Genomic DNA, 14,060 nt, shown 5'->3' on the forward strand with positions numbered 1-14,060 from the left:
TGACACCCTGAGAAGAGGTCAAGGGTTTGATGAAAACCAGCAGCCAGTCTTTTGTGATCCAATGAGTGCTGTATGAGACGCATGACGCACAGAGGCGAACAATTGTTGAAACGTGACGAAAAGATGATTGGCCACTGCGCTCATTTAACCAAATTTATGCCAGCCTTTTCTGAACGGATTCAGCCGTGCCTCGCTGGCGGTTATTGTTTATAGATATTTGCTCAAGCGAAATCAGTCAGGTGCGCGCTATATTTACGCCTCGATCGCTCACGTACGGCTCTATGATTGAGGCGATAAATTGTTTTGGTTCCATTGCCACTGCAGAAACGAATTTACGGTCGTTACTTTTGAATTACGGCTTGCATCATGCTCAAGAAGCGTTTGTTTTAAATTTAAAACTCATATTAAGTGGCAGTTTGTCGAGTTATTTATCTGAGAAACTTGAAGAAATTGACCTCTGCGATCATGTTGTTCGTGCAGATGTTTGCAAAGTTGGCAACCGATTTAAGCACTTGCCAGCAGTGCGTGGAGAGGAGGAAATTTTCAAAGCGTATGCAACTAGCACACGGTGCAAAACCTGTTTTAGCCGATCAAGGAAATTTTTGAAAATTGGTAGGTAATTTAGAAGCGTAGATGTAATTTATTGGGCTGTGAAATTGAATTTTGGACGCCCACCTGTCTTCTTTTTAAGCTTCCAATCGTTGAAGGACCCAAAAAAGAGAACTATATAACCATGCCATTTGAACCATGTAGTCAAACGGCCGCATGGTCGCACGCAGGTCGCTTCGTCGTTTTATAACCACATACGGGCCTTTCCGCTTGATGCCATACTTAAATACTTAAAACCGGGTTTAACTGCTAAAAACATCAAAATCAGCTAAAATGACCGTTATGAATCGAAATGTTGGGTTCCATTACTGAGAACAGTTCCCAAATCATTCAAGTTGAGACGCATAATTCCTAAAATATCAAAACTGCCCCAATGCGCAATTTGCAATTCACACAATCCCTTTACCGATTCCAGGAAAATGTATTCGTATCGCAACCGTTGCTGCTTAGCTCCAACTAGTTGTTCCATTTTCGTAATACTAATTTAAGAAAATTCCTATAAATTGCAACCTCGAAATTAGCCTGATCACAGTGAACAATCGGCGCCGATACTGTTTTAGAACCAATATATTTGTTTTAAAAACGACGGAGTTGGATTAAAACTGAGGTGTCCGGCCGCTCGGTTGCAAAACAATCGAGAGATGAGTCTGCGGCGGCGATTTTTTTGTTGTTGCACCTTCTCCGAGCGTGACATTGGCCGCGGAATTATGACCCATGGGCCAGGTATGCGCAGGAGCCAGATTCGCGTGTACTTCAAAAGCTGGAGAGCGATTAGTTAACTGAAAAGTGCTGCGAGGCAGACAGGCAAAAGTGAGAGTTCTTTCTCGATCGAGACGAGTGTGCGTGCCGAAACCAAATATTATGAAATTGCCCCGTAATAGTCTGAAAGCGAGCCGGGCGGCCGGTCAGCCGACGAACCTGAGGCAACGCGCGGTGTGATTTTCAAAATCAAGGTCGCGCCTGCCGGTTAATGGCCAGAAAAGTAGCATTATTAACGCGTTATACGTATATCAATGAGGGGTTATTATGAAAACTTAAAATGGATCAAGGCGCGTTTTTTGCTCGGATGTTTCAGCCAGTTTTGATGCAACGCCAATTTTTTCAGCTTTGCTGTCTGATCCGACGACCAAGGTTCTGATATTAACAATCCGAAAAGATGCTAACTGGTTTTTAGCGTGGCTATGTTAATGATTCAATGTTTTTGTGAATTATTTATTATTTTTCCATTCACAGAGTCGAGGTATACAGGACTGAACGGAGGTACTAAATTTTTTTTGATAAATAAATTGGTAACAATGGGACATTTTTATTCCTTCTCTTTTTTGGAGATTTCGAGATGTTTTATGGAAAGAGAAATAATTTATAATTCTAGCGTTCACAATTTCATGTTGGTGGCTTTACATCAAGTTACAGTATTTTGATGACAGTTGAAGAAATGGTAAGATGCAAAAGGCAGCAAATCACTGAGTCGATACAAATCTAGCCATTCGTCTCAGTTGTTTGTTTTTTACAAATTAAAAAGTGGAAGTCATGGCAGGCGTGTCTGTTTGCGACAAAAGGCCAAATTCCAGTTCTGGTCAACCATTGTGGGGGTGGCAAAAAATTCAGCATCTATTTAGCACATTTTTAAAAAGATGCGCTTATGAATGATTTTATCATAATGTTCTGTCCAAGAGAGAGATAATTCTAAATTTTAAACATGAGAATAAAAACAATGTCATTAGACCTCGCATAGCTGAAAACAACTTTGTTTTTCATTTAAATAAATTCTATGCAAAGTGAATATAGACGAGACAATTTAGCAAATAGGAGATAAGAATTTCTGTTAGCACGCAATTTAGTCATTAGACCTCGCATGCCAGGTGTCATCCGACTAGTTTTTCGGCTTATTTGGGGATTCCCTCGGAAACCAGCGAACCTAGAACAGCGGAGAATCACTCTCAACGTCATGATTATTCGTATACTGAATCTCTACTGCCTGAAACGCCATAAATATTTTTGAATTTAAAGCCTAATAAAAAAGAGTAAAATTTAGTTTTTTGCTCTGACCCATAAACTGAAAAATACCAATCCTGTCGTGGTACGTCCAATTTCATTGATTGCAGATAGTTGCTCAAAAGTTAATATCCGAAACGTTAGCACCCGTTTCGGTAGCTGCAGGGCTCCTGCAGTCATAACGAATGCAACCTTGACAGGATTGCAACCACACACACATAGGTTTGACGGTTTTATACGTAATTTCAGCAGCTATGAATTTCGACACTGGCGACGTCAGAGAATGCGCGTGCGAGTCTTGGTCTAGTTCCCCGACTAACAGTCACCTCTGTTTCCAAACGAATGGAGAGTGTTTTTCAATAATTAGAACAAACCGCGCGTTCAAATGCTTGCGAATCTATCCATTAGATTGGTGGCGTTGCTCCTGAAAGCGAGACTTTTGGCAAATCGGATACACTACAAATTTTATATCTAAAAGCTAATTAGATGTTACAAAAATATTCGGATTTGAATTTTGGTACAGAACTTACAAAAAATACTGATTAATTAATTCTCTAATGATAGATAGTAAATATTTTGCTCTAATTTCTGATTATTAAGACTGCAGAAGGAGCTTCCTCGTGATATAAAAGAACTCGAGTTAAAATTGATGTGAAACAAAACATAAAAAAATGCTTTCTCTCTCGTCCTTGTATTGATCTACTGTTTTATTTTTATTTGCAACTATTTTTTGTGCAGGCACAAGACTAAGTTTTTGCATGAAATGTTTTTGTTATTCTTCTGGATTGACTGGACTTGCAATTTAAAAAAAAATCAAATATTCGTTTAGTAAAAAAATCATAATTTGTAAACGAGGAACTTAATAGATCCAAGTTCCAAGGGCCTTTTCGCATATAAAGTTACGATCCTATTTAAAGAAGAGACTTGCGCAAATTCCTCAGCGTCTCGATTTTATCTTGTCAGCTTTTTTGCATTAGGCGGCTTCGGATCGAGTGAACGATTAATCTTGTCAAGGCCGAAGAACTTTTTCCGGCGTCTCACTCTGGCACGAGCAGGTTCAGGTAGAGCTTTAATTGGTTTCAGGTACGCAGGTTCAAAGGGCCAATCTCAGCACTATCTGCAAATACAATGACGGTATGGGGCAAGAGTAAATGCCGACGGAACGGAGATGAGTTAACGTGTCGTGAAAAATTACATCGCTATAGCCTTGACTCGTTATCCGCACATTTTCGTGTTGCTTCGCATGGCAAAACAGTCAAGTTTTTGCGCGTGAAGCGACACTTTTGCTGCATGGCAGGCGAAATATTTTGATTCAGGGTATTTCCTAGCTGGTTTGTCCCTGCTAAAATATATTTATTTAGACAATTGACCAAAGTATCAAATCTGGTGGAAAATTAATTGGTTTAAATTGTCAGTGATATTTTTCTAAATTTTTATTCCTCTCGTCGGAATCTTTCTTTAACGGTGAGCGAATTTTGAGGAAAATTTCCCTAATATTGAATGAAATCGTGATTTTACAATAAGGAGATAGTGCTCGCAGATTGATTACTATGCAAACTTTGTTGTCGATTATCTCAGAAATTTAAATTACATTATTAGAGCCTATAAATTTAGCGAATTCCCAATTTTTATAGTCTATTTCAAGAAAAGGTTAATGTAAATTTCACAATTTTTCTGTACAGCAATACTTAAACAGTTGTCAGTATTTAAAGAAATTTTAAATAAATTTAAATTGATTATTCTTTAATTAAGTTTTCCTGAGCTCGACAGTTTAAATTTTATCGCTGACCAAAAAACTTGTAAACAATTACATTAAGTGTAATAAGTAACAATCGGATGAACAAGTTGTATACAATTTGCACATATACCTTTAAATTACTTTTCGCTTATCTCAAATCTAAAGCGGCTTAAAGTGTCGCCGCACCCGCGGGCCTCGTGTCTCGTGCTTCGTGCACGAGCGGCTGCCGTTACGCACAAATTGAGGCATTGTTCCTTCGAAAACGGCGGTAATCACCGGGTGTGATCCCTTTCGTCGTCTCGTAACAAATTAATTTGCGGTGATTTTCTCTCATTTGCTGACACAATCTTAAAAAGTAGTCATTAGGGTCCAGAGACCAAGCAAAAAATCGTTCTAGGTTTAGAGAAAGGAGCGGTGTTTTTTGCCACCTCACCTCTATAAATGACAATCAAAGGGAGCTGCGTCATTGTTGGACAATACATTATTTTTGCAAATGCGAGTGGGAAGCCCTTTTAAGGAAGAATGCCGCTTCCGTGAAGGGGCTTCTGCAAAAGTATTTGTTTGCGGATCTAGTTTTTCTTTTATTTGCTTTTTACAACTGCAAAAAGAGGTTAAAATAAGATGTATTGATCAAATATACAGCTTGACCTCAGAAATTGCCACTTGTCTTTTTTCTGCCCAGCTTCTGAAAGAAAATTTCTCTCACAATATGTGACACAATTCTCAGTTCTATTCTGCAGTTTTGAATTTCCTAGCTGTCTTTAAATATTCATTTGGAATTGTAAATTAATTTGATTCTAAGTAAGTCAGTGAATAAAAATTGCTGAGCAAAGAAAGAGTCTAAAATCTTCAAATATATTAATGAAGTAGAAGGTAAATATGAAATATGCGAGTGCGAACCAAATCTCCTATCTATGTGAAATAATACTAAGCAAAAACGTTTTAGTTTAAAAAATAGCTCTTGCGATTAATCATTTTTGCAGATTTTCTGTCAGTTCTAATCTGTTTTCCCCAGCCTTTAACTTAATTGACCATAAATCGTGAAGAATAAATAAGTAAATATCAATAGGGCGTGCGTAAATAAATAAAGAAGGTAGATCTCAACGATTGAATAAATGGTAACGGGATCGTTCGCGACCTCCTCTATTGTTTATAGCTCTGAGAGTAACTTATTCTCCTATCGGTTGTAATGCCGCCCAAACACAAATAACAAGCACCGCTGTGGCATGCGAGATAAATTCGCAGCAACCTTGAGGCGAGCATGAAACACAATATGAGCAGTATTGCGATTGCGAAGGCAGTCGAAGGGTCACTATTAATTCGCAAGCACTTGTCAATGCAGCGAATTAGAGGCCGAGGGAATTGAATTGCAATTGTTCTCGTGCCATTAGCTCATCGCGCAGCCATTATTGTATTATTGTACGTCTGAATTTAATGTTCGCATGTGACACTTGAGGCGTCGTTCGCAGCATACTCTTTTTATATTAATAATAATACACCGCGTGCGTGTGGATTAAATATTTATTCTTCCTGCTTGGGTAAGCAGGATTGACTCAACAAATAATCTTCTTTCCAGTAAATTGCTGTTGACGATTATTTATCTCGCCTCTTATCTTTTTATCTTTAATAACACCGCGCTGTTTTTACGGGAGAATTGTCCGTTGTATATGTGGTGTCACATTCATCATTCTTGTAATTGGTCTTTGTGTGGCAACGAGATAAATTATTATTTTTTCCCCTGAAATAATTTGTGCTATTAAATTTTTCAAATTTTATCAGTTCGACTCGAGCTTCTCTGTGGATGATCTTCGCACCTAATTTTCTCTCTCCTTCGTAGAAAATATGACAAATTCTTTAAATAAATATATGACAGATTCTTTAAGAAGCAGATTTTTAAAATGAAACAAATGGTTGCTGAATTGTTTGTCCCCCCTGCAATGGTTGACCAGAACTGGAAGTCGGCCATTTTCACAAATAGACATGCCTGCCATGCATTCCACTTTTTAATTTGTAAAAAAATAAACAACTTTGACGAATGGCTGGATTTCTATGAACTATGTCAATGCCAATTGTATTTTACCATTTCTTCAAGTGAAAAAATACTGAAGCCGCCATGAAATTTTGAACGCATCTTTGTTTTTATGATTTATTTTGGATTTTCAGAAATTTACTATCCTTTCTTACAATATTTGTCAGGTCCTTCTTTGCCTGTGCGGCTACTTAATCAAAATCATGGCCACATTTATAATAAACTAATTAATTTCAACCTATTTCAAATCTAATCCAGATGCTGGAGCTAGATATTATTTGAGTTAGTAGTCACTTTCATTTTAATCCACCGGACATGCTATAAGAAATTGTTCACCGTCACGAAAGAGTCGATATTTTTCGTGTCGGAGGGTTTTAGGACGGACAATGGCTCATTTGGCTGATTTGACACTTAATACGAGACCCCTTTATCACTGCTAGCATCTTCGCGTGCATTGTGGACCAAGAAAGGCAAAGCCTTTGTCGAAAGCGACGTGCTCAATTTTTCTCTCTCTAATATCTGGAACGCTGGTATTTCATCCGCGCAGAATCCAGCAGACTTTTTATCTGATGACATTTGACTCAACGCCGCAGCAGGATAAAATTGAATGCCCTTGGTATGGATATTAATTTGATTAAATACCAAGTTTGCGATTGTGTAACAAAATTTTTGCATTTCTTTGAGAGGCCAACAAAAATTGTTAGACTTACAGCTGGTTTGTTTAGAAAGCTTTCTCGATCGATATTTCATCCTTTCCTAAAATTATAAAATAATTTTTAATATCCGCTAATGGTTCTAGTCTATGTGAATTTTTAGCCAGGATAGGCTACTCAAAGCAATCAATCTATTTACTCGGTCCCTCAGGCCTCAGAAAAATTAAACGGTTTTTGTTAGTGTTTTTTGCTTGATTTCGATTCCTCTCGTCGCAAGTCGCGATGTATCCAATGGTGTGCAAATTATGAATTAAATGTACCTTCTGATGAAATAAATATTGATTTCACAATAGGGATACAGTACTTATTAGAATGCAAACCTTTTTAGCCGATTTTCTTGCAAATTTAAACGGCAACCTAAGAATTTTAAGTTCTTCCCCAATTTACAGAGCATAATATTTAAGGTAAAACTTATTTTTAAGAATTGTTCACCACAGATCCGCTTAATCTTTTTGTTTACAGATACAGCCAAACTCTTCTTAATATCATTGATTAAAAAAGAATAAAGTATTTCCTCCAAACAAACGCACATTTCTAAACGGCTTCGTTTTGTGTTGATTTCAGGCGCGGAAGACACAGCCGCGATGCTGCGTCAGGAGGGCGGCAAGGCACACAGCTACAAGTGCGACATTTCCAATAACGACGACGTGTACGCGACGGCCAAGAAGGTCCGCCAGGAGGTCGGCAAGGTGAGGCAATCCTCCGTCCATTCATCCGAGAGCACAGTAACAAACGTTGATTCACTCGACAGGTGACCATCTTGGTCAACAACGCCGGCATTGTGTCTGGAAAAACTCTGCTTGAGACGCCCGACGCTATGATCAAGAAAACGTTCGACGTCAACATCCTCGCTCACTTCTGGGTAAGATTATTTAATTTTGCATAATATTAAATAAATTCAGTAAAAAAGAATACTATATGGTCAAATAAATATTTGTACCTTTCTGAGAATTTTTAAACTGAAATTTTCGGTATTTGTTTTTTTAATTTTGATAAAATTTTCATGAAACATCGATTTTGTAAAAAAACGAGCATTTCTTGCTGTTTTTTTTTAATATTTAACAAAAACTATGTTTCTCGTTGACTGCGGATACACTTATTTTTTAGTGTAAAATGTTGCTTTTAATAATTTCATCGCAAATAATTAGTCTAATTGTTAGCCTAATTGTAAGAAATTTTCTTCTTAACACCGAAATTTCCTGTAATAAAACAATTAGCTGGTCCTCATACACGACATTTTTAAGCAATTCACATGTTTTTTGCAAATTGTGCCTTTTAAGCAAGTAAAATAGATTCCTTCCAATTATAATTTTAAAAATTGAAACGATGTATTAATTTTTAAAAATTAACGCACAAAATCAGCCAAAAAATTAGCTTTAAATTGAAATGGTTTAGTCACTCGAAATAATCAATTTCTTCTACGATTTAATTTTCGGTGGCAAACCTATAATTTGAAGCGCAACTTTAAGGTCGGATGCCGCGCGTTTTTATTCGTGAGCCAACGAAATTAAATGGATTCATTACGCACGCCTCTGGTGCTCACGTAATGCAGTGAGGAGATAATGCTGCGATAAACGAGTCTCTTCACGATGCGTGATTCTATGCCAAGGTGAGGCATTTGTGAGCCTCTTTTTGTTCCTCGCAATTAATTCCTCGCGTATCATGCGTAATTTCGACAAAGCTCTTGATTTACAAGAAAGATCTTGCTTGCGATAAAATGCGGAGGAAATGGAGGCAATACGTGTTCTCTGGAGCGAGATTCATTTTGGCTTAGAGTAAAAATTAATTGGCCAATTAGGTGGTTCAGACTGAGGTTTAATTAAATTACAATTTATTGTTAGTGGAGGTTGTCTTTGAGAAGAAAGCTGCAGAGTTGCAAAAAAATGTTAATGGATTTTAACGTTGTGCTGAATATAGATCACGAGAAGAAAGAAACAAGACTTTTGCAACAATTAGAATGCGATTAATTTAATTTCTTTCATACTACTTGAGATAAACATTTATTATGTATTTATGCAATTTTAAAGTTTGCAAAAAGTATACAATTAAATCAAATTCGATGAAAATTTAAATTTCTCTCGCCTGATCTGAATTTTACTCTTATTTGAGTTATAGGCCTGGGATTGGCCGAAATTGCAATAAAAACCTGTGCTTGATAATTTTTTTATTATTTTTCAAGACAGCCATTCATTCTTGGAAACAATTTCTCCTTCCAGTCTAAAAATATATTTTCCTATTTTAACATAAAAAATTAACCTGTCTTTTCTTTATCCCATTTTAATTCTCACTTCAAATGCTGAATTGTTTCCAACCAAGCGTCTGCGAGACTTTCTTACTTGCATGCTCAGTCATTAGTGATGCATACTAACAGATTGCGTGGATTTTCTCACCAACTGATGTTTCGTCAGAGCAAAACCCAACCGCAGGAGCACTCGAGTGGAAAACTCGTACAGTTCAGCTGAAATTCGCGTCACTGTTAGCCAATTTCGTCCTTGGCCAGACGCCCCAAATAATAATCAATTTTTTAAAACAAATTATGACGGTGGTAATTTTTCTAAAGTTTTAAAATGTTAAAATAGGAATAAATCTCCAAAGGATTTGATAAATTTTTGCAATATTGTTGCTGCCATTATTAAACTAATTAAACAATTGATCCAGATCTTAGAGAAATTGTTTTTCCTATTTTTACATCTTAAAAAATACAACCGACCTAGTCGACCCTTCGAATTATATAGCTTCATTTTTCAGCATTCTCGTAATTTTTTATTTCGTCAAGGAGCAAAAAAGATGATAATCGTATCAAAGGCCTTGGCTGGCAATTTTTTTAAATGAGTATAAAAACATTGTGGCTTTGGAAAGACAAACTAAAAATTTGCGGTGAAGATGTGTTTGGATTGAATTGTCAATGTCAATTTTTGCAGACGACGAAGGCCTTCCTCCCCGATATGATCGCTGGAGACAACGGCCACATCGTCACCATCGCCAGTCTGGCCGGTCTAGTCGGCGTCAACAAATTGGTCGACTACTCCGCCTCCAAATTCGCCGCCGTCGGCTTCGATGAGGCCCTCAGACTGGAACTCGAGGTAACAAATTGATTCTTTTTTCTATAATTGCATGAAAATCTGAAAAAACGAACTTGTTGCGGTGTGCGTACGTGACTTAACCAGTACCGGAAAGCGCGTGAAAGGGGCACCAAACGAGCTCGGCGACCTTGTAATTTCGTCGAGCAGACATAAAAAGTAAAACTGATCGATGGATTCTTTTAACTGGCTGTGCATCTGCGTAATAAAAAGTCGTTTTCCATCTTTCGTGGCTGAGAGTTAAATTCTGTGCGTGTTTTTTTAAACTTGTACAGTGAGTTTTAAAGTTTTTAACGATGATCATCAACTAGGATTGACCTTCGATCAGTTTTTAAAAATGCGGAATTGAGTTTTTTACTGACCGTGAATTTTCATGAAGGGACTATTAATTGTACTGCGTAAAAGCATTTTGTTCCTATCGTGTGTCGATACCTGAGCAATAATTATATAGTGATGGGGATGGGATTTGTAGACGGTTAACAGTTGGATTTGGAGATTATTATTTTTTTTTACAAATAGTACAGCTCAATTTTCATGTCAGTGCTTTTCTACTAATTACATAATATGTTTTTTATGACTTTCGTTGAATCCTATGATTTTCCTTATTAGATATTATTTAGAATATGTATAGTAAGCATCTAAATAATCAAAAGCTCAGAATAAATTTGAACATCTTGAAATCCACACTTTGCGAGCACCAGTCGTTTTGTGTGTGGTGATTCCAACGCCCGAATTACCGAGCACGCAATGTACTTCCATTGTGGATAATAGGCGTTAAAAAATTCGCTCATTGTGCTCGGTGCGCTGGCGGCAAAAGAAAGAACGCCCTGTCAAAATACGCCGCGCAGACATGAATGCAAATTCAACAAATGACCGTGATTTATCTCTCAGATGCCACTGTGCGCGCAATTTCAAATCCATTATCTCTCTGCAGGTTGAAGGCAAGCGTGGAGTCAGCACCACCGTCGTGTGCCCCTACTACGTCAGCACCGGAATGTTCGAAGGCGTCAAATCCAGGTAAAATCTAAAAAATATCCATTTGTTGCATCAGACGAAATGTTTTCCAATTAAAAAAAGCAAGATTCAAATTCGTGAAGACCTTTAAAAGAAGAGGACTATGGTCAAAACTGAAAATAATCTCGAGTTTTATTTATTTATTTTTCTTTTGCCACAAAATTGACGAAATTATTTTCTTTTTTGCGGTAGATAAGTTTGATTAGTCAGCATAGTTGAGGCCTCGTCTATCTGCCTGCAACACAATGTGTTTAGCTCTCGGCTTTTGCAATTTGGTCGCGCCGAGTTGGTTGCTGTGTTTGTGTTCAGCTCTGATAATTTTGGTCGTGCCGTCTTGGGAATATTCAACGCGCTTGCGGACATAGAAGTGTGTTACTTAACTGCTTTCATCGTTTGTTCATCGACTTGATCGTTGAATTTACAAGCTCTTGATTGATAAGATTTCTAAAAATATTTATTTTAATCGGCAGTAAATATCGTGTGATATGTCCATCAAGAAAACAAACTTTTGTTTTGAAATTAATTTAACGTTCACGAGATAATATGGTCAAGCACTGGAAATTTCGGAGAAAATTGGTAAAATTTTTATTTTAACTGTAGCCAAGGTCTTTTTTAACTAGGAAAATAAATAACTTATTTTTAAGCCAACAATTTAACAAAAACTTCAAATTTTTCCCCCCAGTATCAATCCATTTTCCGATCAGCTCAAATATAATTTATGTATTTAAAGAGTTAATAAATCATTTTTAAGTCCAGACTGTATAATGATTTGTGAGATGGCTAGAAACACACGCTGCAACAGTGTAAAAAAAACACAACCTCATCAGTTACCAAACAAAACCGCTCGTGTACGTGATCCAAACAAATTTTTTGCATGCATTGCTCACGGCCAGTTGCGTAACAATTATTGTGACGGGATCAGTTTTTTGTGAGACAAGCACGAACGGGACCCGATATATGCCACGCTATTCAACTCTCAGGATTTCTGATGATTTCATTCCTGCCCACGTGTTTAAATTTTATCAAACCTGTGTGTGAAATGTAAATATGTACCATTTTTTAGTTAAATTCGTCCATTTATAGATAAGCGAAAACTGTTAATATTATTTTTCGGTCCAAATAGTCTAAAAATGACCACTTGATTGTAAATACTCAAAATTGGTGATTTAATTTTTTAAATTGGTTTTTAGCGTCTTGCTGGGTGCAAGCAAAATATTATGTCATATTTATAAATTACACTGAAATGATCAGATTTTCCAAGCGTGGAAAATTGTAATACCTAATTTAGTTTTGACTATCATATTTTTAAATCCAGTTAGTTCCAAAAACATTTGGGGGGGGGAAAGCCAGTATATTTGTTCAATTTTCACCCCCCTTTGCCTAGCTGTAAAAGCAATTTATTCTTATCTCTCAGCAAGATTTAAAGAGAAAAAATAATTTTGATGCTTTCTGCAGGCTGTTCCCGATCCTTGAGCCTGATTACGTGGCCGACGAGATTGTGACTGCGATCCGTTCTCGCGACAAAGTGCTGCTGCTGCCTTCCTACCTGCGCATCTTCCTGGCACTCAAATTGTAAGTTGTTTGAACGGCTCTCAAAAAATGCCAAATAATTTCGAGAAATGTCGCCCCGTCACTCTCTACTAAAATCTTGACTTGTCAAGGATGTAAAAATGCATGTTTTCCCTCTCCAGCCTTTTGCCTTGGAAAATGATTTTCCTGATCGGTGACACTTTGCTCAAGACCACTAAGTCGATGGACGAATTCAAAGGCCGGAACTCCAACAACGCCACTACCGGAAAGAGCAAACAGAAATAAATTCTTGAAAGATTTATTCTCTTCCATTTTTGAATAAAATAAAAAAAATAACGTTAAAGCTTTCTAATCATTTTTTTGCAAACAATTTTTTTAAATGTTGTTTTGTCTCTTTTGCTGGTATAGTGTTGTTGCGCGTCCTGTTTTTGTCCCTTTTGTTGGTGGTGGTGCGGTGGTGGAATTTGTGCTTTTTCTCACTTGCAGCACGCTGCCCATGAAGATGCTGTACACACTCGGCGTCAGAGTGCTCAAAATCACGCAGACCATGGATACTTTTCAAGGCAGACAAAACGCCAAATCACAACTCAATGGCCAGCTCGACGGCAAAAATGACTGAAAATAATAAGAGATTCCTCTACTGGCACTGATATCTAGAGCGACATAATCAAACGCGGGGTGAAATGTTCACTATTTTCAAAAATTTAACTAAAAACTCGTTATTCGTTTTTCTATTAAAACAAAGTGATTTCTATTCTAACCATTTACCCACAAATATTTTTTGAAAAAGAAACGTTTATTTATATAATTGAAATTGCAGCTTTTATTTAAGAACTATGCAAAAATAGTTGTGTGTCTACACATAAATTGAAATCAGGAAGCGCCATTTTGTCTCTGAGGAGTGCGCAATTTTAAGGTGTATTTAGCAACCATTATATAGTTTATGATAAAAGATGACATTTGTCAAAGAAATAGTTCCCGTTATTTATGGTTTGCTAGATCGACGTCTTCATTAAAATACAATTTGAACTGCCATGATTTCTTGCAAAGTGGTCGCATTTCAATAAACGTGACATATTTTGAATCTGCTCTGTGAGCCGAATCGAATTATGTCGATATATTTTCGTACTTTCGGAAATATTTTTCCAAAATTTTCCAACAAAAACGTAGTCTAGGAAAATTGCGAGCAGAAATAAAACGGCTTTGTAGCAGTTTTATTTTTTCAAAAATATTTATCATAGAATGAAGAAGTTTTAATTTTTTCTATTTAAAAAATTAAATTTACATACACAACCAACATCGCAGTGCATTGTGAACTTTCCCAATCACCGTGAGTATATTATTTCATTGTT

General features: G+C 36.9%; 1 protein-coding gene across 3 annotated transcripts in view; it reads left to right on the forward strand.

The window, feature by feature from the left end:
- The window catches only part of LOC135937629 (epidermal retinol dehydrogenase 2-like), a 30,741-nt gene that overhangs the window by 14,259 nt on the left and 2,422 nt on the right, over positions 1-14,060 (forward strand). Inside the window, exons 2-7 of one of the 3 annotated variants that reach the window (XM_065480802.1) lie at positions 7,649-7,773; positions 7,836-7,946; positions 10,006-10,167; positions 11,099-11,181; positions 12,634-12,750; positions 13,195-13,452. In XM_065480802.1, the coding sequence (XP_065336874.1) occupies positions 7,649-7,773; positions 7,836-7,946; positions 10,006-10,167; positions 11,099-11,181; positions 12,634-12,750; positions 13,195-13,327 (731 nt within the window). In that variant the 3' untranslated portion in view covers positions 13,328-13,452. Of the gene's footprint in view, positions 1-7,648; positions 7,774-7,835; positions 7,947-10,005; positions 10,168-11,098; positions 11,182-12,633; positions 12,751-12,869; positions 13,056-13,194; positions 13,453-14,060 lie in introns of those variants that run through there. The other 2 variants (XM_065480813.1, XM_065480794.1) reach the window with 2 other exon arrangements.

Source organism: Cloeon dipterum, chromosome 1 (assembly GCF_949628265.1).
Source record: "Cloeon dipterum chromosome 1, ieCloDipt1.1, whole genome shotgun sequence".
Classification (NCBI taxonomy): Eukaryota; Metazoa; Arthropoda; class Insecta; order Ephemeroptera; family Baetidae; genus Cloeon; species Cloeon dipterum.